This window comes from Pan paniscus, chromosome X (assembly GCF_029289425.2).
Source record: "Pan paniscus chromosome X, NHGRI_mPanPan1-v2.0_pri, whole genome shotgun sequence".
Classification (NCBI taxonomy): domain Eukaryota; kingdom Metazoa; phylum Chordata; class Mammalia; order Primates; family Hominidae; genus Pan; species Pan paniscus.
Genome location: NC_073272.2, coordinates 4,929,552 through 4,956,820, shown reverse-complemented (window position 1 = coordinate 4,956,820; position 27,269 = coordinate 4,929,552). Strand labels below are relative to the sequence as shown.

The 27,269-nt window shown below is 42.6% G+C and overlaps 1 protein-coding gene across 1 annotated transcript in view; it reads left to right on the top strand.

The window, feature by feature from the left end:
- MXRA5 (matrix remodeling associated 5) overlaps positions 1-11,437 on the top strand; it is a 38,733-nt gene extending 27,296 nt beyond the window's left edge. Inside the window, exons 6-7 of the mRNA XM_003823344.5 lie at positions 1,848-2,748; positions 8,378-11,437. Of these exons, the coding sequence (XP_003823392.3) occupies positions 1,848-2,748; positions 8,378-10,286 (2,810 nt within the window). The 3' untranslated portion in view covers positions 10,287-11,437. The remainder of the gene's footprint in view (positions 1-1,847; positions 2,749-8,377) is intronic.
- The last annotated feature ends 15,832 nt before the right edge of the window (positions 11,438-27,269 follow it).

Genomic DNA, 27,269 nt, shown 5'->3' with positions numbered 1-27,269 from the left:
ATTTTTATTTTTATAACTTCAGCTTTTATTTTAGACACAGGGGGAACATGTGCAGGCTTGTCACACGGGTATATTGTGTGATGCTGAGGTCTGGGGCACAAATGATCCCATTACCCAGGTAGCCAGCGTAGCATCCAATAGGTACATTTTTCAGCCCTTGCCACCCCTCCCTCTCTCCTCTACTAGTCCCAAGTGTCTATTTGTCCTATCTTTATGTCCATACGTACCCAATCTACACTTCAACCAGAGTTTGTGTAGGAGAAAGTTACTGGAGTCTTACTTTAGGATTAATTTACCTTTCTTATGGACTCAAGGGCCTCTCTAGGCAGGGGTGGCTGGCCACTGCAAGCCTGGGATGCCCATGCAGCCAGCTAGCCCGAGGAGTTCAGGAGAACAGCATGAGCATAAATAAATAAGGGAGAGGCTGTGTCTCTAGTAATTGAGCTTGTGGCATCTTAGCTCACCTTGGAAGTGGCTGGGACTCATGCCTGCTTCCAGAATTCTCTATTAAACCCACATTTGCTGTCCTTTGCCTGAAGATGGCCCTGTTTCTGGGATTAGTGTAAAGATGAAAAAGAGAAACAAAACATTCTTTTTCTCTATCCTTTTTTTACAGCATACTTACTTCGTATGTGTGTGATGACAACACAAAATCTACTCTCAACAATTTTCAAGTATAAGCTAAATTGTTATTAACTATAGTTGCCATGAGTATAATATCACTTAAGCATATTCCTCCTAACTGAACTTCATACTCTTTAATTAATATCTTCCCTTTACTCCCACCCCCAGCCCCTGGTAACCACCATTCCACTATCTGCTTCAGTTTCTATGAGTTCAACTTTCTTACATTGCACATATAAGTGAGATCATGCAGTATTTGTCTGTCTGTGCCTGGTTTATTTCACTTAATCTAATGTCCTCCAGGTTCATTTATGTTGTGGCAAATGACAGAATTTCGTTTTTTGTTTGTTTTTTTTTAAAAAAAGGAAAAGAAAAGACAGAATGGCATTTCATTGTGCATATATACCACATTCCCTTTATCCATTCATTCATTGATGGACACTTAGCTGAATTCCATATCTTGGCTATTGTGAATAGCACTGTGGTAAACATGGGAGTGCAGATGTCTTGTCAACATACTGACATCATTTCCTTTGGATAAATACCCAGTAGTGGGATTGCTAGACCATAGGCAGCTCTATTGTTAGTTTTATGAGGAATCTCCATACTGTTTTCCACAGTGGTTGTACCAAATTACATTCCCACCAACAGTGTACGAGGGTGCCCTTTTCTCCACATCTTTACCAGTGTCTGTGTTTTTGGTCTTTTTGATAATAACCATTCCAGCAGGCATGAGATGATATCTCAGTTTTACATTTCTTTCATGGTTAGGACCAAAACAGGCTGGGTGTGGTGGCTCACACTTGTAATCCTAGCACTGTGGGTAGCCAAGACAAGAGAATCACTTGAGGTCAGGAGTTCAAGACCAGCCTGGGCAACACAGCAAGACCATGTCTCTACAAAAAAGAAAAATTTAAATTATCCAGGACTGGCGGCCTGCACCTGTAGCCCCAGCTACTTAGAAGGCTGAGTCCAGGAGGTTGAGACTGCAGTGAGCTATGATTGTACCACTGCACTCTCGCCTGGGAGACATCAAGACCCTATCTCTAACGAATAAAATAAACATGAAAAAACTTTTAAAAACACTAAAACATTCTACCTACTACATTTGCTTTTGCTGCCTGGGTGTTAAAGTGGAGAATTAGATTAACTAATACTGCTCGTTTGAGCATTATCAAAAGGGCACAGTTTATGCCAAAGCTGACTGTGTTAATTTTCTCCAGGAGCTCTTATGACTCCAAACACCAGGATACAACGGTTTGAGGTTCTCAAGAACGGTACCTTAGTGATACGGAAGGTTCAAGTGCAAGATCGAGGCCAGTATATGTGCACCGCCAGCAACCTGCACGGCCTCGACAGGATGGTGGTCTTGCTTTCGGTCACCGTGCAGCAACCTCAAATCCTAGCCTCCCACTACCAGGACGTCACCGTCTACCTGGGAGACACCATTGCAATGGAGTGTCTGGCCAAAGGGACCCCAGCCCCCCAAATTTCCTGGATCTTCCCTGACAGGAGGGTGTGGCAAACTGTGTCCCCCGTGGAGGGCCGCATCACCCTGCACGAAAACCGGACCCTTTCCATCAAGGAGGCGTCCTTCTCAGACAGAGGCATCTATAAGTGCGTGGCCAGCAATGCAGCCGGGGCGGACAGCCTGGCCATCCGCCTGCACGTGGCGGCACTGCCCCCCGTTATCCACCAGGAGAAGCTGGAGAACATCTCGCTGCCCCCGGGGCTCAGCATTCACATTCACTGCACTGCCAAGGCTGCGCCCCTGCCCAGCGTGCGCTGGGTGCTCGGGGACGGTACCCAGATCCGCCCCTCGCAGTTCCTCCACGGGAACTTGTTTGTTTTCCCCAACGGGACGCTCTACATCCGCAACCTCGCGCCCAAGGACAGCGGGCGCTATGAGTGCGTGGCCGCCAACCTGGTAGGCTCCGCGCGCAGGACGGTGCAGCTGAACGTGCAGCGTACAGCAGCCAACGCGCGCATCACGGGCACCTCCCCGCGGAGGACGGACGTCAGGTACGGAGGGACCCTCAAGCTGGACTGCAGCGCCTCGGGGGACCCCTGGCCGCGCATCCTCTGGAGGCTGCCGTCCAAGAGGATGATCGATGCGCTCTTCAGGTAGGCAGCTCTGCGTGGCTTCCTGTAAATCGCTGGGCTGGTGGCCCCAACGAATATGAGTCCTTTTTCAGGATGAATATGCACACACGTTGCTCCCTGCGTCCGATAAAATTAAATGAAATTAATTAGCAGGGCACTGTGGCTCACGCCTGTAATCCCAGCACTTTGGGAGGACCAGGCGGGCGGATCACTTGAGGTCAGGAGTTCGAGACCAGCCTGGCCGACATGGTGAAACACTGTCTCTAATAAACATACAAAAATTTGCGGGCATTGTGGCGAGCGTCTGTAGTCCCAGCTACTCTGGAGGCTGAGGCAGGAGAATTGCTTGAACCCGGGAGGTGGAGGTTGCAGTGAGCCAAGATCATGCCACTTCACTCCACCCTGGACGACAGAGTGACATTCCATCTCAAATAATAATAATAATAAATTCATTAGAGACAGGGTGTCACTCTGTTGCCCAGGCTGGAGTGCAGTGGTGCGATCATAGCTCACTGCAGCCTCAAACTTCTGGGTTCAAGCGATCGTCCAGCCTCAGCCTCCTGAGTAGCTGGGACTACAGGTGTGCACCATGAGGCACGGCTTGTTATTATTATTATTATTATTAACTTTTTGTAGAGATGGGTTCTGCTATGTTCCCAAGGATGATCTCGAACACTTCACCTCAAGCAATCTTCCCGCCCTGACCTCCCAAAGTGCTGGGATGACAGGCTTGAGCTTCTGTGCCTGGCCCGGTGTGTGATTTATTTATTTATTTATTTATTTATTTATTTATTTATTTATTTATTTATTTATTTTTGAGACGGAATCTCGCTCTGTGGCCTAGGCTGGAGTGCAGTGGCACGATCTCGGCTCACTGCAAGTTCCCCCTACAGGTTCACGCCATTCTCCTGCCTCAGCCTCCCGTGTAGCTGCGACTACAGGCGCCCACCACCACACCCGGCTAATTTTTTGTATTTTTAGTAGAGACGGGGTTTCACCGTGTTAGCCAGGATGGTCTCAATCTCCTGACCTCCTGATCCGCCCACCTGGACCTCCCAAAATGCTGGGATTACAGGCGTGAGCCACCGCACCCGGCCCCAGTGTGTGATTTTTATGCAATGAAATTTTGTCCCTCTAAACTCGGATCCAGAACAAATACTTAACTTCTTAACAAATACTTAACTTCCTCCTCTCTTGCCCCATTAAAAAAAAAAAGGAAAAAAGGATAAATGAACCAAGAAATTCTTGTTTTAATGATTATATGTTTAACTATAATGTTAGGACAAACAATTCAGCTTGCCTCTATTTCCATTATTGATTTCAACAAAATACATAGACGTGTTAGGCTTTATTTTAATATGGCATTATTGATACAGTCAAAGTGTATACATTGTTTTAAAAGCATCATTACCACACCAACATAGTGCACTTGAAATGATAAAAATGTACTTGGGCTATGAAGAAAGCCAAGCCACCTTCTAATCAAGTGCCAACTGTTCCCAGATATACAGGTTTATGGCAGTGCTTTTCAACCAAGGGTGATTTTGCCCCAAGACAACACTTGGCAATATCTGAAGACACCTTTGATTATCACAAATGGGGCAGTGGGTGCTTCTGGTATCTGGTGGGTGGAGGCCAGGGACGGTACTCAACACCCTGCAGTGCACAGGATGGCCCATCACAGATAGTCATCCATCCTACCTTCAATGTCCATAGTGCCGAGGTCAGGTAACTCTGTCTTAGCATGAAAGGTTCTATCTATCTATCTATCTATCTATCTATCTATCTATCTATCTATCATCTATCTATCTATCTATCTATCCATCATCTATCCATCCTTCTACCTATTTCATCTATCTATCTATCTATCATCTATCTATCTATCTATCTATCTATCTATCTATCTATCTATCATCTATCTATATCTATCTATCTATCTATCTATCTATCTATCTATCTATCTATCTATCATCTGTCTGTCTGTCTGTCTGTCTATCCATCCATCATCTATGGCAGTGGTTTGCAACCAGGCATCAGGTGTTCCTTAGTCCCCAAGGGACAGTTGGTGATGTATGGAGACATTTTAGGTCATGATGACTCTGGGGTGGAGGGTGTGCTTCTGGTATATGGTGGCTGCAGCCCTGGGATGCTGCTCAACACCCTACAGTGCACAGGACACCCCACCCCAGATTAGCATTCATCTTGCCTTAAATGTTACTACTGCTGAGGTCAAGTAACCCTGTCTTAGCATGTAAGATTTTGCCTATCCATTTACCTATCTATTTATCCATTCATTCATTCCTGTATACTTAACCTATCCATCCATCTTTATCTCTTATGTATCTATTCATTCATGCATCCACCCATATCTATCTATCTATCTATCTATCTATCTGCCTACCTACCTGTCTATGGCAGTTGTTTACAACCAAGGAGATTTTATTCCAAGGAGATATTTGGCTATGTCTGGCAACATTTTTTTGGTTGTCACAAATGGGATGAATGTTACTGGCATCTGGTGGGTGGAGCCCGGAGATGCTGCTCAACACCCTACAGTGCACAGGACAGACCCACCACAGAGAATCCTCCATCCAGCCTTAAATGTCCCTAGTACTGAAGCCAAGAAACCCTATCTTAGTATGAAAATGTTGGTCTATCCATATACCTGCTTATCCATCCATCCATGTCTATCTACCTAACCTATCCATCCATTCATTCTTATCTCTTACGTATCCATCTATTCATCCATCCATCCATCTATCCATCCATTTATCCATCCGTATCTATCTGTCTATCTGTCTACTCATCTATCTAGCTAGCTAGCTATGGCAGTTGTTTGCAACCAAGGAGATTTTACTCCCAGGAGACATTTGGCTGTGTCTGGCAACATTTTGTGGTTATCACAGATGGGATGGATGCTACTGGCATCTGGTGGGTGGAGTCCGGGGACACTGCTCAACACCCTACAGTTCACAGGATGGCCCCATCACAGAGAATCTTCTAGCCCCAAATGTCCCTAGTGCCAAGATTGAAAAACCCTGAGCTAGATACAAAGAAAGAGCTAATATCTCTTTAATAAGCGTTTCAAAAAATAGAGGACCCAGATAGTAGAGGAAAGGTAAAATGGAGTCCAACTAAATTCACAGTGCAATGGTGGAGAACCCCCGGATTGTGCTGTCTTCAGCACTCAGTAGCTCGAGCAGGAAAGCCTCTCACCGTGGGTCCCTCCCCAGGGTAGGAGCAAAATCAGCGTCCAAGGTTTTCTTCTGCACAGTTGTGTCTGGCCTCCCAGGACTCTTTTCAATTCAGGAAAAGGGCTGAGGTGCCTTTTCCCTGCCTGTATTTTATACTTTAGATGGCTGGGTGGTGCCCTGAAGAGCTTGCACAATCAATCCAGAAGAGCCATGTACCCAATTTACCCAGGAATGCCTTCCAGCTTAGCAGATGTGCTGCCACATAGAGAACTGTTTTCCATTGAATTTGGCATGGTGGAGGCAATTTTGAATGGATAACAGTATAAGAATGCAGTTCCAGTAAGATTTTTGAGTCATTCCATTAATGTCTCCATATAAATCTTAAATAAATTATAAACCATTATTTCTGTCACTTCATTCTTAGTAAATTCTGACTATATTCTTAGTAAAGTGTAATTGAACAAACCATGTGCATTTTGTCAAAGAGCAGGCTCTGCCCTGCTATTTAAAAATACAAATATTGAGCCAGGCGCAGTGGCTCACGCCTGTAATCCCAGCACTTTGGGAGGCCAAGGTGGGTGGATTGCTTGAGGTCAGGAGTTCAAGACCAGCCTGACCAATATGGTGAAACCCCGTCTCTACTCAAAATACAAAAATTAGCAGGGCGTGGTGGCCTATGCCTGTAGACCCAGCTACTCGGAAGGCTGAGGCAGGAGAATCATTTGAACCTGGGAGGCAGAGGTTGCAGTGAGCGGAGATCAGGCCACTGCACTCCAGCCTGGGTGACAGAGCGAGACTCCATCTCAAAAAACAAAAACAAAAACAAATATCAGAGCTTCGTTTCTTGAAGCTGAATCTCTCACGACGCACAGGCATCTGTGGCTTTGAGATTTGCTCAGTTGATTCTGATGACAACTGGGCTAGGGGTCACTGTTAATGGAAGCCTCAGAATGTTTACAGACACATGCTACCATACTCATTTTTGGATTCAAATTCCAAGGCACATTTAAATGTCCTTGCCTGTCCCACACCTGTTAAATTCCTTACCAAGTTACATTGACTTGATTCTCACTCATGGCCCACAAAACAGTGTATATGGTCATTGTTAATCATTGCTTTTATTACAATGATTAGGTTGAATGTAATCACAACTGGGCTTATTTTAAAAGATCTATGACAGTGTCTTAGACATGCCATTAGAAAAATGGAGTCTTGCCAGGTATGGTGGCTCATGCCTGTAATCCCAGCACTTTGGGAGACCAAGGCAGAAGGATCACTTAAGTCCAGGAGTTCAAACTCAGTCTGGACAACATAGCAAGATCCCTTCTCTACAAAATAAAAAATAAAAAAAACTCCATCCAGGCATATTGGTGTATTGTTGTAGTCCAAGCTACTCAGGAGGCTGAGATGGAAGTGTCCCTTGAGTCCAAGAAATCGAGACTACAGTTAGCTATGATTGCACCACTGCACTCCAGCCTGGGTGACAAACAAGATCTCAGTTCTTAAAAAAAAAAAAAAAAGAAAGTGTGGTATTTAGGAAATATGAAGGCTCCCATTATAATGTATGTGTAATTGAGAATTCAATAGGGGCAATTTTAAAAGTGAGAACTTTCTCAATCTTTTCACTGGATTATTCAACATATTAGTTCTGAATAACTAAAGGATACTTCAGTATTTATAAAACTCTTACATACATAATGAAGATTTTCCTATCATCCTTTCTAGTTTGCCTCTGTTAAACCTTTTTGTAATTATTAACTCGGCAGTGCTTGGACTTCATGGGGAAGAATGACACACCAGCCTTGAAGTTTTAGCTAGTGAGTGTTATTCAGCTTTAATTACAAATTCTAGAAAACCTGTTACACCAATAGGGCCAGCTTCTGAAGATCCCAATTTTAGCCTTAAAACTCACCTTGAAACTCTGGGCATAACCATAATTACATGACCTTATTAGAGTTGCTTTTCTGACTCTTGCCCAAAACTGGGATACAACAGCTTTGAAAAAAGAAATTGCCAAGAGTAGAAACCGTGTCTAAAGCATTTTCTCCAGGAAGAATTTAACATCTTTATAAGGTTGACCCAGATTCATCACCATCTCCATGACTGCAGCATTTTATCTGATTTTGTTTTTACATTGACCTCTGCAATGACTACCATGCAAATACTTGATCCACACACACTTGCAGGAATGGGATTGACGTCTTTGACTACATTTCATGTCCTTGAACCCATGGTCAGGCCAGCCTAACATCAGATTCAACAGGGAGTTCTTATTTGCAGTCAATCACTTTCCACAACCTTCTCCAGGCTGTAAAAACCACTGGGCATTTTGCAATAGCAGCCACCTGAGCTGATGCATCACAGAAACACCTATTTTTGTGTTATTCCAGAGACCTAATGCCACACTAGAGCATTTGGGAAACTGACATCTTACTCCTTTTTCTTTTTTTCTGTAGTTTTGATAGCAGAATCAAGGTGTTTGCCAATGGGACCCTGGTGGTGAAATCAGTGACGGACAAAGATGCTGGAGATTACCTGTGCGTAGCTCGAAATAAGGTTGGTGATGACTACGTGGTGCTCAAGGTGGATGTGGTGATGAAACCGGCCAAGATTGAACACAAGGAGGAGAACGACCACAAAGTCTTCTACGGGGGTGACCTGAAAGTGGACTGTGTGGCCACCGGGCTTCCCAATCCCGAGATCTCCTGGAGCCTCCCAGACGGGAGTCTGGTGAACTCCTTCATGCAGTCGGATGACAGCGGTGGACGCACCAAGCGCTATGTCGTCTTCAACAATGGGACACTCTACTTTAACGAAGTGGGGATGAGGGAGGAAGGAGACTACACCTGCTTTGCTGAAAATCAGGTCGGGAAGGACGAGATGAGAGTCAGAGTCAAGGTGGTGACAGCGCCCGCCACCATCCGGAACAAGACTTACTTGGCGGTTCAGGTGCCCTATGGAGACGTGGTCACTGTAGCCTGTGAGGCCAAAGGAGAACCCATGCCCAAGGTGACTTGGTTGTCCCCAACCAACAAGGTGATCCCCACCTCCTCTGAGAAGTATCAGATATACCAAGATGGCACTCTCCTTATTCAGAAAGCCCAGCGTTCTGACAGCGGCAACTACACCTGCTTGGTCAGGAACAGCGCGGGAGAGGATAGGAAGACGGTGTGGATTCACGTCAACGTCCAGCCACCCAAGATCAACGGTAACCCCAACCCCATCACCACTGTGCGGGAGATAGCAGCCGGGGGCAGTCGGAAACTGATTGACTGCAAAGCTGAAGGCATCCCCACCCCGAGGGTGTTATGGGCTTTTCCCGAGGGTGTGGTTCTGCCAGCTCCATACTATGGAAACCGGATCACTGTCCATGGCAACGGTTCCCTGGACATCAGGAGTTTGAGGAAGAGTGACTCCGTCCAGCTGGTATGCATGGCACGCAACGAGGGAGGGGAGGCGAGGTTGATCGTGCAGCTCACTGTCCTGGAGCCCATGGAGAAACCCATCTTCCACGACCCGATCAGCGAGAAGATCACAGCCATGGCGGGCCACACCATCAGCCTCAACTGCTCTGCCGCGGGGACCCCGACACCCAGCCTGGTGTGGGTCCTTCCCAATGGCACCGATCTGCAGAGTGGACAGCAGCTGCAGCGCTTCTACCACAAGGCTGACGGCATGCTACACATTAGCGGTCTCTCCTCGGTGGACGCTGGGGCCTACCGCTGCGTGGCCCGCAATGCCGCTGGCCACACGGAGAGGCTGGTCTCCCTGAAGGTGGGACTGAAGCCAGAAGCAAACAAGCAGTATCATAACCTGGTCAGCATCATCAATGGTGAGACCCTGAAGCTCCCCTGCACCCCTCCCGGGGCTGGGCAGGGACGTTTCTCCTGGACGCTCCCCAATGGCATGCATCTGGAGGGCCCCCAAACCCTGGGACGCGTTTCTCTTCTGCACAATGGCACCCTCACGGTTCGTGAGGCCTCGGTGTTTGACAGGGGTACCTATGTATGCAGGATGGAGACGGAGTACGGCCCTTCGGTCACCAGCATCCCCGTGATTGTGATCGCCTATCCTCCCCGGATCACCAGCGAGCCCACCCCGGTCATCTACACCCGGCCCGGGAACACCGTGAAACTGAACTGCATGGCTATGGGGATTCCCAAAGCTGACATCACGTGGGAGTTACCGGATAAGTCGCATCTGAAGGCAGGGGTTCAGGCTCGTCTGTATGGAAACAGATTTCTTCACCCCCAGGGATCACTGACCATCCAGCATGCCACACAGAGAGATGCCGGCTTCTACAAGTGCATGGCAAAAAACATTCTCGGCAGTGACTCCAAAACAACTTACATCCACGTCTTCTGAAATGTGGATTCCAGAATGATTGCTTAGGAACTGACAACAAAGCGGGGTTTGTAAGGGAAGCCAGGTTGGGGAATCGGAGCTCTTAAATAATGTGTCACAGTGCATGGTGGCCCCTGGTGGGTTTCAAGTTGAGGTTGATCTTGATCTACAATTGTTGGGAAAAGGAAGCAATGCAGACACGAGAAGGAGGGCTCAGCCTTGCTGGGAACTTTTTTTTTGTGTTTACATCATGCCAGGGGCTTCATTCAGGGTGTCTGTGCTCTGACTGCAATTTTTCTTTTTTTGCAAATGCCACTCGACTGCCTTCATAAGCGTGCATAGGATATCTGAGGAACATTCATCAAAATAAGCCATAGACATGAACAACACCTCACTACCCCATTGAAGACGCATCACCTAGTTAACCTGCTGCAGTTTTTACATGATAGACTTTGTTCCAGATTGACAAGTCATCTTTCAGTTATTTCCTCTGTCACTTCAAAACTCCAGCTTGCCCAATAAGGATTTAGAACCAGAGTGACTGATATATATATATATTTTAATTCAGAGTTACATACATACAGCTACCATTTTATATGAAAAAAGAAAAACATTTCTTCCTGGAACTCACTTTTTATATAATGTTTTATATATATTTTTTTTTCCTTTCAAATCAGACGATGAGACTAGAAGGAGAAATACTTTCTGTCTTATTAAAATTAATAAATTATTGGTCTTTACAAGACTTGGATACATTACAGCAGACATGGAAATATAAGTTTAAAAAATTTCTCTCCAACCTCCTTCAAATTCAGTCACCACTGTTATATTACCTTCTCCAGGAACCCTGCAGTGGGGAAGGCTGCGATATTAGATTTCCTTGTATGCAAAGTTTTTGTTGAAAGCTGTGCTCAGAGGAGGTGAGAGGAGAGGAAGGAGAAAACTGCATCATAACTTTACAGAATTGAATCTAGAGTCTTCCCCAAAAAGCCCAGAAACTTCTCTGCAGTATCTGGCTTGTCCATCTGGTCTAAGGTGGCTGCTTCTTCCCCAGCCATGAGTCAGTTTGTGCCCATGAATAATACAAGACCTGTTATTTCCATGACTGCTTTACTGTATTTTTAAGGTCAATATACTGTACATTTGATAATAAAATAATATTCTCCCAAAAACCGGGCAGTGATGACAATGCTATTTTCAAGGACAAAAGAGGGTCTCATGAATTTGGGTTTCCATCAGAGCAGTTGAAAAAACTGCTTTCATTCACTTTCTCTCAATGATTAGCTTCTCTACACATTTTTAACAGGCAAGGAAACTGAGTCAAAGGCAATGCTTCTGATGACAGATTTGGCAGGCAGGGTTTGAGTGTCACTTGCATGTAGTGACAATTTCAGTATGCAGCAAGACAGTGTGGGGACTGAGAAGCAGTGCTCTAGGAAATCCTTCAGGATTTTTCTTTTTTAATTTTTGTCAAAGTGACATCTGGAAATACATGTACTGGTGTTCCACAAATATGCAAAACTGTCCTTCTTTTGCTTCCCCTGAGAGGAAGGAAAAAGGCAAACAAGATAAACATTTGGGAAAAATATGACTGTCAGCATTTCAAGAAATGCACTGTCGCCAATTGTTAAAGAATGTTGGTCATTGAAACTAAAGAATGCAGTTTTTTTTTTAACTCTGTGGGAGGCATAGAGCCTGTCTCTCATTCATGAATCCACTTATTTGCTTAAATATGTCTGCACAGCCCTTACTGTGTGCTGGATATCAAGAGAGGCCTGAGGAGGCAAAGAGGTGGAGGAGGAGGTGGTGCTTGGAGTGTTTATCCTCAATAGACAGGCTCTTCAGATGGTGCAGGGTCTCTCAAAATGCACGTGAATGACATTTGGGGCTGGATGATTCTCTGGGCTGGGGTGTCCTGTGTAGGGTGTTGAGCAGCATCCCTGGGCTCTACCCGCCAGATACTAGTACCCTCCCACCCCCCCAAAATTGTGATGACCAAAAATGTCTCTGGACATTGCCAAATGCCCCTTTAGGGGGTGCAAACTTGCTCCTAGCTGAGAGCCACTGACATAAACGATAGATTAGATTGGTAGATAGATAACTGACAGATGATTGATATAGATAGATAAGTGATAGATAGATGGTAGATAGATGACAGATAGATAAATGATTGATAGATATAAAGTGATAGATGATAGGTTGATAATAGATATGGATAGGAGACATAAATAGATAAGGATTGATACAGATAGATGATTTATAGATATAAATAGATAATAGATATGGAAAGGAGTAAGATAGGTAGATAGATAATAGATGGTTGGATGGATGATAGATAGATAGATAGATAAATGATGGATGGTTGGATGGATGATAGATACACAGATAGATAAAGGATGGATAGTTGGGTGGATGATAGATAGGTATATAGATAAATAGATGATGGATGTTTGGATGAATTATAGATAGATGACAGATAATAAATGGTTGAATGGATGATCAATAGATGGATAGATACATAGACTGATGATAGATGGTTGGGTGAATTAGATAGGTAATTGGGTAGATGACAGAGGGGTAGATAGAAAAATAGATGATGGCTGGTTGGATGGGTGATAGATGGATGGATAATAGATAGATAGATAGATACATAGATAGATAGATAGACACATAGATAGATAGATACATAGATAGATACATAGATATAGATAGATGATAGATAGATAGATGATAGATAGATATAGATAGATGATAGATAGATATAGATAGATGATAGATATAGATAGATGATAGATAGATAGATATAGATGATAGATAGATAGATATAGATGATAGATAGATAGATAGATAGATAGATAGATAGATGATAGATAGATAGATAGATAGATAGATAGATAGATAGATAGATAGATGATGGATGACTGGATGGGTAATAGAGTTTCTCATGCTGAGGATTTCTCAGCCTCAGCACTATGGACATCTGGGGCTGGAGAATTCTCTGTGGTGGGACCGTCCTGTGCACTGTAGGGTGTTGAGCAGCATCCCTGGGCTCCACCCACCAGATGCCAGGAGCATCCACCACCCCAGTGTGATAATCAAAAATGTCTCTAGACATAGCCACATTCTCCCCATGAGGCTGTACCGTCCCTGGTTGGAAAACACCGTGCTAGATAAATACATGCAGCAAAGGGTTTTAGAAACACGTTCATTTGGACAGCCTGCTTCAGCGCATGATGTGGAAACTGAGATCTGGGGAGGTAAATTCTCCTAGGTGTAGATAATGTTTCTGCAGGACATACCTTGGTGCAATTTTACCTGGAAAAAAATGGTAAAAACATCCTCTCAACCCAAACTTCTGCGTTCACATGACGTGATGGGCTGAAGAGGCATTTGAAAACATTAAAAGTGGTTCAGAGGGCATTCAGATTCTAGAGGATTAAAAAACCAGGTGGGATTGTAGTCCCATTAAGAAAGAGCTACATTTTGATGACTGAGATAACATTTTTACGGAGTCAAGAATAGAAGAATGGCTGGGCAGAATGATATGGACAAATGGGAGGACGTGTTCTCCTGGCGGCAAAAACATCATGAAGAAAGTTTGAGCCTCAAGCAAGGAGACCTTGGATCTAGTGATAGATAAAACGTAATAGTGGTGCAGGCCCATAGTCACAGCTACTCAAGAGGCTGAGGTAGGAGGATCACTTGAGCCCAAGAGTTTGAGGCTGCTGTGAGCTATGATCACACCACTGCACTACAGCCTGGGTGATAAAGAGACCCTGTTTCTGAACATTAAAAAGTAATAATTTTTTAAAAATAATAGACATATTTGGACTAGAGTCTAAAATGTGTTTCATTTGGGGTTGAACGTGGTAGGATATTGTAATTGGTTGAATAACATTCTGCAAAAGAATCATCTCTACCTGAAACCTGTCAGTGCAACCTTATTTGGAAAAAGAGTCTGCAGTTGTGATCACGTGAAGGATCTGGAAATGAGATTATTCTGGATAAGGATGGGTCCTAAATGCAATAAGTGTCACTATAAGAGACAGATGAGGGGACACAGACACAGAGGGGGAGGTCACGTGGAGACAGAGGCAGAGACTGGAGTAACATGGCCACAAGCCCAGGGATTCCTGGAGTCCCCAGGAGCTGGAAGAGGCAGGAAGGATCCTCCCCTAGAACATCCAGAGGGAACTGCATACAATTGTAGTGTATTGAGCAGTGGCCCCCAAAATATATGCCCATATTCTGACTCCCAGAACTGGGAAATGGGACCTTATTTGGGAAATAGGGTCTTTGCAGGTGTAACTAAGGTAAAGCTCTTGAGATGAGATCATCCTGGATTAGATGGGCCTTAAATCCAATGACAGGTGTCTGTTTAAGAGACAAAAGAGGAGGCACAGACACAGGAGAAGGCCACGTGGAGATGGAGGCAGAGACTACAGTGATGCCCAGGGAAGCCTGGAGCCACCAGGAGCTGGGAGAGGCGGGAAGGATCCTCCTCTAGAGCCTCTGGAGGGAGCATGGCCCTGAGACACCTTGATCTCAGACTTCTGGTCTCCAGAGCTGGGAGAGAGTTCATTTCTTTTAAGCCCCTATTTTGAGGTGATTGGTTACAGACGCCCTAAGAAATAAATGCAAATATTTAAAATTTTCTTGTAGGGATGGTTATAATGAGAGGTACTTAGCACCTCATGACTTAGGTAAAATAAGAGCCATTTAAACCAGTTTGTCCAGAACACGAAGGTGTGTGATTTGAGCGGATCATTAAACAGAATCACATATGGCTGTATCATTATTTGTAAATACTATAATAACTAGAAGATAGTTGTTGTTTTTCTCCCTAAATGGATAAGTTCTAACATCTGGTATATGTGCTTGTAAATCTGTGGACACAAGCAAAATCCCTAGCTAACAGTCCATTGTCACCATTTAATTACTCTCAGGCCCTCACAGAAAAACAAAACTTCAACCAGGCTCTAGTCCTTGAAGTCTGGTTTGTAATTGCAAAGGCAGCTGTTGTTTCAATGAAGCTTGGCTGAATGTGGGACAAGGTGAGGAAGACCCCAACCCTGCTGCTGAATTCAATCTGCAAGACACTGAACCCCACAAGATCCTTTTCTGCACTTCTGTCATTTAAGACTCAAGTCTCACCTGTAATCCCAGAACTTTGGGAGACCAAGGCCTGCAGATCGCTTGAGTCCAGGAGTTCAAGACCAGCCTGGGAAACATAGCAAGATCCCATCTCTACAGAGAATACAGAAATTAGCTGGGCGTGGTGGTGCATGCCTGTAGTCCCAACTACTCTGGAGACTGAGGTAGGAGAATCACTTGAGCCTGAGAGGTTGAGGCTGTAGTAAGCCAAGATCGCACCACTGCACTCCAGCCTGGGTGACAGAGCAAGACGGTCTCCAAAAATAAGAAAAGGATCCAAGTCTTTTGGAGGTGGAAGTTCAGTAACAGATTAATGATGAAACTAAGAGGGGTAGTGTTAGTGAGTTCCTGGATGGCCAGCACAAACTGACTCTGTTTTGGAAAAAAAAACAAACGTTGGTTTACCTTCATCCTGAGAGGCTGTTCAGCTTCCTTTTTAGCAGCATTTTGTGTGTGTGTGTTCTAACCTTGTTAGAACACAAGAAACCTTTGGTTCTTGTTGGCTTTATGTTATCATCTCCTGGATTGATTTAAACATCCTCATGTCCAAGTGTCTTCATTTCCTGGGACTGAGATTGCAAATGACCACAGAACTGGTGGCTTAAAACAACAGGAATTGATTATCTCACAGTTCTGGAGACCAGCAGTCTGAGATCAAAGTGTGCGCAGAGCTGCGCTCCCTCTGGAGGTTCTAGGGGAGGATCCTTCCTGCCTCTCCCAGCTCCTGGAGGCTCCAGGAATCCCTAGGCTTGAGGCCGCATCAATTCACTGTCTGCCTCCATCTCCGTGTGGCCTACTCCTCACCGTGTCTCCTGTTCTGTATCTTAGAAGGACACCTGTCATTTGATCTAGGGCCACACTAATCCAGGATGATCTCTTCTTGAGATCCTTGATTTAAGTATACCTGCAAAGCCTTTATTTCCAAATAAGGTTCCATTGACAGGTTCTGGGGTTAGGATATGGACATATCTTTTTGGGAGACTATGGTTCAATCCATTTGTATCCAGTTCCTTCTGGAGGCTTTAAGGGAGGATCCTTGCTGCCTCTCCCAGCTCCTGTGGGCTCCAAGCATCCTTGGGCTTGTAGCCACATCACTCCAGTCTCTGCCTCCATCTCCATGTGGCCTTCTCCTCTATGTCTCCTCTTCTGTCTCTCTCTCTCTCTCTTTTTTTTTTTTTTTTTTGAGATGGAGTTTCGCTCTGGTTGCCCAGGCTGCAGTGCAGTGGTGCAATTTCTGTTCACTGCAACCTCCACCTCCCAGGTTCAGGCGATTCTCCTGCCTCAGCCTCCCAGTCCTCTGTCTCTTATAAGGACATGTGTCCATAGATTTAGGGCTCATCTAATCCAGGATGATCTCATTTTGAGATACTTAAGTCAATTATATCTTATCTAAATAAGTTCACATTTATAAGTTCCAGAGGTTATGACATAGACATGTCTTTGGGGGCCACCATTCCACCTGTTACACCAGACTCTGACCTACAAATCAGAATCTCTGAGAGAGAAGCCTGGGTGAGTACAAAGTGCAGCAAGAATGTGATGAGGAAGTGGCATCTTTAGCGCTGGAACTCATTTGTTCCTGAAGTGGTTTGGCAAAACTATACTGTGATTCATCACATATTTCTTATGATTTAACCCTCTATGGGGCAACCTATTGTGCTAATTTGTGCCACATTGTGTGGTGCCTCCCCCCATGAAGACATTAGAACCTTGGTGTGGTGTTGAAATTCTGCATGCTTCTGTTTTCAAATTTGTGGAAAAGAGGAAACTTATAGAACACTTACCTCATAAGGCCATTGTGAAAATAGAAGATGAGATTCTTAGAACAAATCCTGTGCAATCACAAGTACTCAGTATATGTTGGTTATTTTCATATTTATTGCTGTCATTTCTCCAGTACTTTGAAGAGCAATGGTTTCCAAAGTGCGTTCAAGTTAAGCATCACAACCACTCTTGGGAGAGTTGAATTCTGAAGAAGCGTGCTTAGATATGACCACTGTAATAGTGTAGGATAGAAGCACTGGTATAAGTCCAATCCTACACCATCCAACTTCAGCTGCAGCTTATGCATCCTAAGCCATGTAGCAGAACCAAAACTAGAAACCAAAACTAGAACCAACGTGTGTGCTGTGCTGTGTTGTGCCTAACCACGGAGCTTTGGGAAAACATGGCCGATCAAACAAGGTTTTGAGTGGATGGGACACTTGGGAAAACATGGCCAATTAAACAAGGCTTTGAGTGGATGAGGAGCCTTGGAAAAGCATGGCCGATCAACAAGGCTTTGGGCGGATGGAAAGTCTTGGGAAAACATAGCTGATCAAACAAGGCTTTGGGTGGATGGGAGCCTTGGGAAAACATGGTTAATCAAACAAGGCTTTGAGAGGATGAAAAGCCTTGGGAAAACATGGCCAATCAAACAAAGCTTTGAGTGGATTAGGAGCCTTGGAAAAACACGGTCCCTGAAACAAAGCTTTGAGTGAATGAAGAGCCTTGGGAAAACATGGCCAATCAAACAAGGCTTTGGGTGGATAGGGAGCTTTGGGAAAACATGGCTGACCAAATAAGATTTCAAGTGAATGAGACACAAGCTTGAATTTAGGTCCTGTTCTTTAATAGCTGTGGTAGTGTAGATGTCATCTACTTAAACTTCTGTTTCTTTGTGTGTGTCAAATGGGGATGACACCACTCACTTTACCGGGTCATTGGGAAAACCACTGCATATAGCTGGTGGGACAAAACTTGAAAGTTCCATTAAAAAAGAAGAAGAAAAACACTGAAGCTGTGTCCACTCCCTGGTAGGGTAGCATAAATTATCTGAAAGAAAAACGCACCTTTTTTGATTTAGCAAACACTCTATGATGCTTTCTAATTAGGTAAATAGAAAAAGCTTCAGGGGCTAAATAGTCAGAGTATTTTCAGTCAAGGGGAATTACTATATGGTGTTGTCTGCAGAGGGAAAGGAAGGGCTGAGGAGCCCAACTAGAGCAGTAGGCACCCCAGAGAGTGAGTTGCAGAGTGAAGATATATCAGTTGTGGCTGCAACGTTGCTGCCCAAGGCTGAAACAGACGAGATGCACCCACCTTCCATTCCTCCCACTTCTCCTCCAAACTCCTGCTAACCTGTCCCATTGCTGACTTCAGTAACAAGCCAGCTAATAGAAGCTCTGTTGGGGATGTCCTCCTTGCCATGCAGAGCTGAAGATATACAGGAAGTAGACCAGGGAAATGGGTGACAGGAAAGCTGGTGTAGAAGAGAACCACTACTCACAATGCCTGGTTGAAGACATTTGTCTAGTTTCTTCAGTGATGTGTGCACATTGACCTGGCCAGTGCCTGGAACATGGTAGGTACTAAAAAATGTCTTGAGTGGCTATAATAAAGGCATTTGAATTTTCTCTTTGGCTGGGAGATGATTATGAAGTTGACTTTATTTTGTCTTCCTCTGGGGAAAGCCTTGAATTCTGAGATTTATGGCAGTAATAAGGATCACGTGGACTGTTATAATTCCTTCTTAATTTGTTCCCACTTATGCACAATTTTCATTCTCCAATATTTGCATAACTTTGGTAAAGTTCTGTGACACAAAGCAACCTTGGGTTGGTGGTGTGTTGGGACATGAAGAAAGATGGCTGCTTTCTCTTCTGTTGATGAAGACTTTGAGAGGGAAAAACAACAACCTGAATAAACGTAATATAAAGATCTGAAAGATTATCAAAATCCAGAAGAAGAAGGTAAACAGTGCCTGTGGACTATTTGAAGTACTGGGAAAGACCGCAAATCTGCTTGACACTCAACTTGACTCAATGTATGCCGTCATTTAATTAAGGATAGTCCCTGGAAGGCTGGCAAAACTGGAAATCCTTAGATTGGGGTATAAAACTCTTATCTCACGTCTGCCACATCATGGGTTCTCAAAAATAAGGATGCTCCTTTCCCACTATCATCTTTTCTTTGATTCCAGGAAGGCAACCACTGTCATTTAACCCAATGTTATGCTTATCTGCTGGCTATCTTCAGGGATACAATTTTTTAGGTTTTTGTGATGCTTGTAGAATGCCATAAGGATAGGAAATGATTCCTGCCCTTATTATCTCTCCCTTCCCACCTAAAACCCACACTAGGTTTTTGTGATGGTTGTAGAATGCCATAAGGATAGGAAATGATTCCTGCCTTTATTATCTCTCCCTTCCCACCTGAAACCCACTAAAATGAACTACAGCATGTAAGAAAAGCAAGGGTGATCTTCATACGAGCTTTTCATAGTAGCCCAATTCTGTGCACATGTGGGCAAGTGAGTAGAACCATGATGCAAACATCCATGATATTGTCTAAGCTTTTTATGACCAAGAGACCTTTGAGAACAATGTGGAAATTCTACATATTCCTTTACTCTTTATATCTGTTCTACGGTAGGGTCCCACCATAACTGTCACTGTTGATTTTCTTTATACTCCAATGTCTTTTTTCTTCCTCAACTTTTATTTACCCAATTTTCTTCTTTTTCTATCTTCAGTCCAGTCTTTTCTCTCTTCCTTCATGAATCTCACTAGCTTCAACCATAACTTTTGTATATTAAGGGATTTTACTTATGTTTCTAACTTTTTCCTGAGTTCCGTTTCTCCTTGTTTTTCTGCAACTTGCTGCCTCTCTCTCTCTCTCTCTCTCTGTCTCCTCACTAGAATCTTCCACTGTGTTCCGAACTGCATTCACCATCTGGGACAAATTAGATCATGTTCCCAATGAGCTGCTTCCTCAGATAAGAAGGAAATTATACAGATTCACTCATGACCATACGACATGTTTAGACCAGTGAAATGTAAGTGGATATGATATAAATTTTATCCAGGCGGAGGACTCAAGACATTCCTTAACCCTGTACCTCCTGCCTTCCTCCATGAGGGCAGCAGGAAATGTTTATTTTGGTTCCAAAATAGGAAGCCAGCCTGGCTGAACCCAGCAGAGCCCAACTGAGCTGTAACTGACCTGCAGCCTTCCTATCACACAAGCACATTTATTTTTGAATTGGAGTATTTGTTACTGCAGCAGAAGCTGACGTATACACCATCTTTCTTCCAAATTTAACTTTTCCTCCTTTGCTATTTCTGTTAATGCCACCACCTCTTTCAGTTCATAAACCTAGAATGTTTTATGACACTTATTCTCTCTTGCTTTCCTTTCAATCACTCACCAAGCTATGTTGAGATACCTTTGTAACATAGATCTTATCCTTCTATTTCTCCCTATTCCTGGTCTATCACTGCTCTGGTGCTGATACCAAATTTGAGATCTCACTTGGATTATTGCTGATGTTGCCTACTAAAGTCTTCACCTTAATGCATTCAACACACAATACCACTAAGCTAGTCTTCTGCTCTAGAGTTCCAGTCATGCTACTTCAGTCAAAAATCCTCAGATTGGATCTTTAAATTTACATAATAAACTCCATCACTTTGGATTAGTAAACAAGGGCTTCGGCTACCTTTCAAGTCTTCCATTTCATTTTTTACTCCATCTTTTAACACAAGAAGGATTCTTACTGTCACCCAAACATTTGTGACCTTCTATCAAAGACTTTTCTCACTATCACTATCATCATCATCATCGTCATCATCACAACCATCACAACCATCACTATCATCACCATCATCATCGATATCATCATCATCATCCTGTTTATCAACTGCAAGGCCACTCCTCTTACTCCTCTCTCCCTTTGGCCGTTGCACTTTCAGACCATGCAGGCTTAGACTGGACATCAGCAGAGGTAAAATTTTGCAAAAGCTTCCCTTTGGAAATAAAGCTTTACCTTTTTGAAACATGCTTGGTAAACTAGAAATGAAAATCATACACCTTGTAAAAGATTTCTTTGTCTTTCTTACTCTCACCATGCTCTCAGAATTCAGTCAACATTTACTGAGACATAGCATGGGAAAAGCACTGAGTCAGACAGTGAAATGAAAAATGAATTGCATGGGATTCCTGTATCCCAGTGAACTTACAACACAAGTTGTAGATTCAGACATTAATTGTAACATGATAAGATAAGCATCAAATGATGTATGTACAAAGGACAAAGATTATGAAAACAATTAGATGAGAATTATCAGTTGTTGATACATGTAAAAATAATGGTACTGGTTAATTTTCTTTTTTTGAAAGTTTATTTTATTAATATATTTTTTTCAGAAGCTGGGTATGGGGAGGGTCTTCCAGGCTCGGTGAGCAGCTATGTGTATAACTCTCAGGTGTATCATTTTCTATCTCCTGTCTTTATCCCTTCACACATTTATGGCCTTTGACCTTTCTATGATGGTGATTTAAAAACTAATATTCCCTGTTATACCACTTTCTCCTACATTCCTAACTTTTACTGCCTCTAGAATTCTCAAAAACTGCCTTTGCTCATTATATATGTCACCCAAATGACTCAGGTCCTCCCTCTGCCCTTCACTTAAACATGCCAGTAGAATGATTTTGGTACTCTCCCAAAGACTACGGAAAGCCCATAGCTACATCCTATTCTGAGGTGCTTCAGTGGGAGAAAGGTGAATAACTGTTCTCATAGCCACTGGGTTGCAATGTGCCTCCTCTTGCTTCAATCTCCAGCTTCCGGCAAAATTCTCCATCAACTCTACCTGCCAACGTATGACCTTGGAAGCCTTCTGTCTCAATGACTGGCTAAATTTGTCCCAATCTCAAATTCATCTTCTCTCTTTCATCTTCCAAATTCAATACTGATGATAATAATTGGTATCTATGTAGAGTCTTGACAGTCTTGGCCAGTTTCCATATATTACTTATTTGATTATCACAACCACCCTGCAAAGTTGGTGCCAATACCACTGCTCCCATTTTACATAGTAGGAAGTTGAGGCACAGTGAGTTTGAACAGCTTGCCTTTGGTCATTCAGTTCTAAGATGGTACAATTACTATTCCATCTTCCTACCTTCTTAATGAGAACTTTAAATCTAGAAAGTCTGTGCTTTATATTCATGTTACTCTTCTGTTCCATGAGAACTTCAGAACCTAGGAAGTTTCTGCTCTACATTCCATCATCTTAACCTCTGTACAACCTTGTCACACGAATATGGGATAGAAGATAATGAAAGGCAATATCATATAGGATGGGGCATATGGGGACAATAAAACTTCAAATATCACCACTCCTTAAAGCAATGGAAATGTCAAATCCTGATAAATCTCATCAGTGGTTCTTAATTTTCGATGCACTTTGAAATCATCGTAAGAGTTGAATAAATCTGATGTCTGATAACATCTCTCTCTTCCCCTTACCCCACTGTTAGCAATTCAGATTTAATTAGTTTAGGGAATGTTTTGGGTGTTGGTATTTGTGCAAGATCCCTGTGATTCTAATGATCAGCCAAGATTGAGAACTTCTGTTCTAGCTGGCGTCTCTGTAGACTTCACTCTACCTCCTTACTTTCATTCTAAGAACTTTAAATCCAATCTTGCTTGAAGCTCCAAAATTTTGTTCCCCCAAATGGTAGCAGTAAACCTTCAAATTCCAATCACTATGCTGAGCTGAGCCATCAACATCCTTACTTTGCCTGAAGCTGCTCCGTGCACACCAGCACTGGGACACACTCCAACCTTTGCAAAGTCAAAAAGTCTTATTGACATTTTAGTTTACTCCCCCAAAAGAACAATTTTCTTTCCAAATGGAATTATTTGGCATCTTAATGCACTGGTTTAAATAGTATTTTTTCCTTCTAAAGAGAAACTAGCCTCAGAATATATGTTATTTGAGCCATTTTAAAAATAATTATTAGTCTGGGATAAGTAGATAGATAGAATATATAGTATATAATATAAAACATATATAAATATAAAATATAAGTATAAAATTATATGTATGTGTATGAGTATGTGTGTGTATGAATAGATTCAAGATTGAGGGACTCATTTTTGAGACTACTATTAAATCAATTTAAAAATAACCTGCTAACTCCTTTATTACACAAAACACTTACCCAAATCTCACACTGTAATTACTGCTGCCTGTTTTAGTCCACACCATAAAAATAGCATACCTTGCACCTTTAGGATTCATTAAACCCAGTTAAAGAATTTCATTTGAACATGTCTGTCATCTGTTTATAAAAAGCTTCCTATGTGTAAAAGATAATATTCACACTCGTGAATATTATCCAACTTCTTGGACACATCTTAATGTGGCCTGAATTGTTCATTCTTATTTTAAAAGTCTTTTTCTATTTCTCTTTGGAAGTTATGGAATAACGGATGGAGAAATGAAGAGATGGGATTCCAAGTGGAGAGATGGATAATCCAAACAGTCACATGTAGGAGGGAAAACATAATTTGGGGGACATTTTCAAGCACAAAGAATAAATTAAAAAGAAATCTTGGTTATTTTTTGTTTGACACATTCCTCCCTTTTGAGTGCAAAAGAAAACATGTGTTAAAGAAGCAGTTCTGCCATAATGTAGCCTGGACCTACATCTGACTCCCAGTAATTGAATTGCCCAGTTCCTTGACCTGCAACATTGATGGCGATGCAACTGCCCTGAGGCAGAAGTGGCTACCTGTCCACCAAGCGCCACGCACTGCCTGCCATATTGAATGTAGATCCCGAGGCAAAGACTACATTTCCCATGCTCCCTTGCTCTGAGGTGGAGTCATGTGATGGATTCCCACCAATGGGGTGAATGTGATGAATTCCCATCAATGGTGTGTGTCCTTTCTAGGCTCAGGAGTAAAGAAGCAAGGATGCTTTTCTACCTCTCTGTTCTCATTCCCCACTCAATAAAGGGATTATAAGGAACTAGGGGATGGGGAAGTCAAGGTGGGAAGAACTTGAGTTCTTGAATGAATTCAGAGCACCTTCAGTGGGTGTCCACAAAGGCTATTATCATACTATACCTTATCTTCTTATCCTCACTGCTGCCATACCTCTTGAGAAACACTCTTGCTCTTGACATCAGAAAGCAATACTTATCAAGGTGTGCCTCTGTTAGACTGAGGTTTATTTTACCCATGGAATATTTCCACAAAGCCACAAAATGTTGTCATGTTTAAATGAAATAATATTTGTGAAAGGCTCCCATAGAAATGATACATAAATACCATCTATTATTGTTTTGAGGATGATGATTATTATTTCTTTGATGCAATGGTATTAATAGCATAACTCCAATTTACACAATGAATTATAATTTTGTAAAAGCATTCCCTTATACTGCCATTTAAAGTGTATAACAATACTGTAGGCTGAACATTATTTCTTTATTCCAGATTAGGGTACTAGGGTTCATGGGATTATGTACCAACTGAAGTTCTCCCCACAAGTAAGTGATAGAGAAATGTCGTCTGCAGCCCAGGCAAGTGTCCCTGATACAATTTAGTTGGATTATTAATCACAGCATACATTACAATTTTCTACAAGTCCCTATTCACAATCTTAAGACTCTTAGCCCTCTTTATCATTTAAGAGATTTCTAAACAAGTATATTTTATGTTTTAAAAAAGCCATAAAGAGGTTGGGGAATAGTGAAGCATTGTTAGTGGAATCTAGCTTCAACTTTCTGTTACGAAAAAGAAATATGGACATGTGGCTTTTGGAAGAAAAAAAGCAAAGCTATTTTTCATTAATGTTCAGCAACGTGAATTTTAAGACAATAAGAAAAAACAAGCAAGCGAAAAATCTAACAGTTTCCATGTAAAACAGAAGGCTCACACAGTCTTTTTTCATTATTTTATGTTATATAAGCTTTTGTGAAATATGTCAACATAATGCAATCATACATTTTCTGGGCCTGGCTGAGGGGTTGAAGTTTATAGTTTTTCCTCAAGATTTGGCTTTGAATCATTATAAAAATAGCTTATGTGTACAAACATTTTCTATCTTCCTTTCTGGATGATGGTAGGAGGTTGAGGTTCATTTTAAGTAACTACTTAAAGGAAGAGATAAAAAATGATTTTCAGATGACTGGATTAAACCCACTGCAGTTTTATTTTTTTATTGTTGATTCTGGAAAAGTGAGACTTTTATTAGGCAAGTATTTAAACTAATAGGAAAAAAAATAACCACTGATATTTTTCTACAGAAAATACTGCATTTAATACATTCTCAAACAGAGAAAGATAATCTGCCTTGATGTCCTCCTTGCTGAAACAAGAGCAGGCACAAAAATCCACCCTGGAGCCAGGTGGCTGGAGGACAAGGGGGAGTAGGAGGAGGAGGAGGAGGAAGAGGAGGAAAGGAAGAGGAAGAAGAGGAGGAGGAGGAAGAGGAGGAAAGGAAGAGGAAGAATAGGAGGAGAAGGAGAAGGAGAAAGGAGGAGGAGAAGGAGAGAAGGAGGAAAAGGAGGAAGAAGAAGAGGAGGAGGAGAAAGAGGGGGAGAAGGGGAGGGAAGAGGAAAGGGAAGAGGAGAAGGAGGAGACAGGAAGAGCATATCCCTTTGTGGCTATCAAATTAGGAGTTGTTAAAATGACAGCAATTCTTGGGAAGCGTGGAGGTAAAATGTGCACTCTCATAGGCTGGCATAGTGACAATATAAATTGAAAAAAAAAACTCTTTTAAGGGCATTTGGGAAGGAGAATCAGCCCCTGTTTGGAGAGGAAAAACAAGTTTCCAGCATTTTCACACACATAGCTGGAACTAGCCTCTGTCTTTGTGAAAAGCCTTTATTTCATAGTGTAACTGTTATAAATAACAAGACATAGAAATATATTAGAATATGATATTCTATATAATATAATATATATTTGAATAGAAAATAATGAATAAATAAAAATTATTTGCAATCTTATTCCTCAAAGATGAGTATTCTGAACATGCCCAGATTTTGGTTAGTGTGTATGCACACTATGTAATTGCAGTTTGGATTATAAATCAGATCATGTGGTTTAAAGTTCACCTCCGGCCCCCAAAACCCCAATGTTTGATTTGCATAGCTCAACATCAGTCAGCCTCATCCTAGGGATGTATACATGTGTCACTCAGTATTTAATCCTATCTTGGGGGACATCTAGACTGTTTCACAACTTTGCCCACCTCTGCAAAGAATCCCCATAGTCTCTGAAATTCTGAGATATGGAATGGCCACAGTGAAGTGAATGAGCATATTTAAGGCTCTTGCAAAACATTTCCAAAATGCCTTTCAAAGAGATTTTTCCAATTTATATTGTCACCATGCCAGCCTATGAGAGTGCACATTTTACCACCACGCTTCCCAAGAATTACTATCATTTTAACAACTTGTAATTTGATAGCCACAAAGCGGTATGCTCTTCCTGTCTCCTCCCTCTCCTCTTCTCTTTCCTCTTCACTCTCCTCATTCTCCTCCTCCTGCCTCCTCCTCCTCTTCCTCTTCTTGCAGGAGCACAAATAGTAATTAAAAAGAAATCTTGGTTATTTTTTGTTTGGGTGTTGGTATTTGTGCAAACTCCCTGGCGATTCTAATGTTCTGCCAAGATTGAGAACTGCTGTTCTAGCTTGTGTCTCTGTAGACTTCGCTCTATCTCCTTACTTTTATTACAAGATGAAATCTTAGATTGAATCTTTAGATGCGATCTTACTCCAACCTCTCATTGCCCCAAATGGTAGCAGTAAACCTCCAAGTTCCAATCACTATGCTGAGTTGAGCCATCAACATCCCTACTTCGCCTCAACTTCCTTTATGCACACCAGCACTGAGACACACCCCACCTTTTGCAAAATCACCTGTCTCAATGACCTCCTCCTCCTCTTCCTCCTCCTCCTTCTTCTTCCTTCTTCTTCCTTTCTTCTTCTTTCCTTCTCCCCCTCCTCTTTTTACTCCTCCTCCTCCCAACCCCCTTCTTCTTTGCCAAACTACCTAATTTGGCCA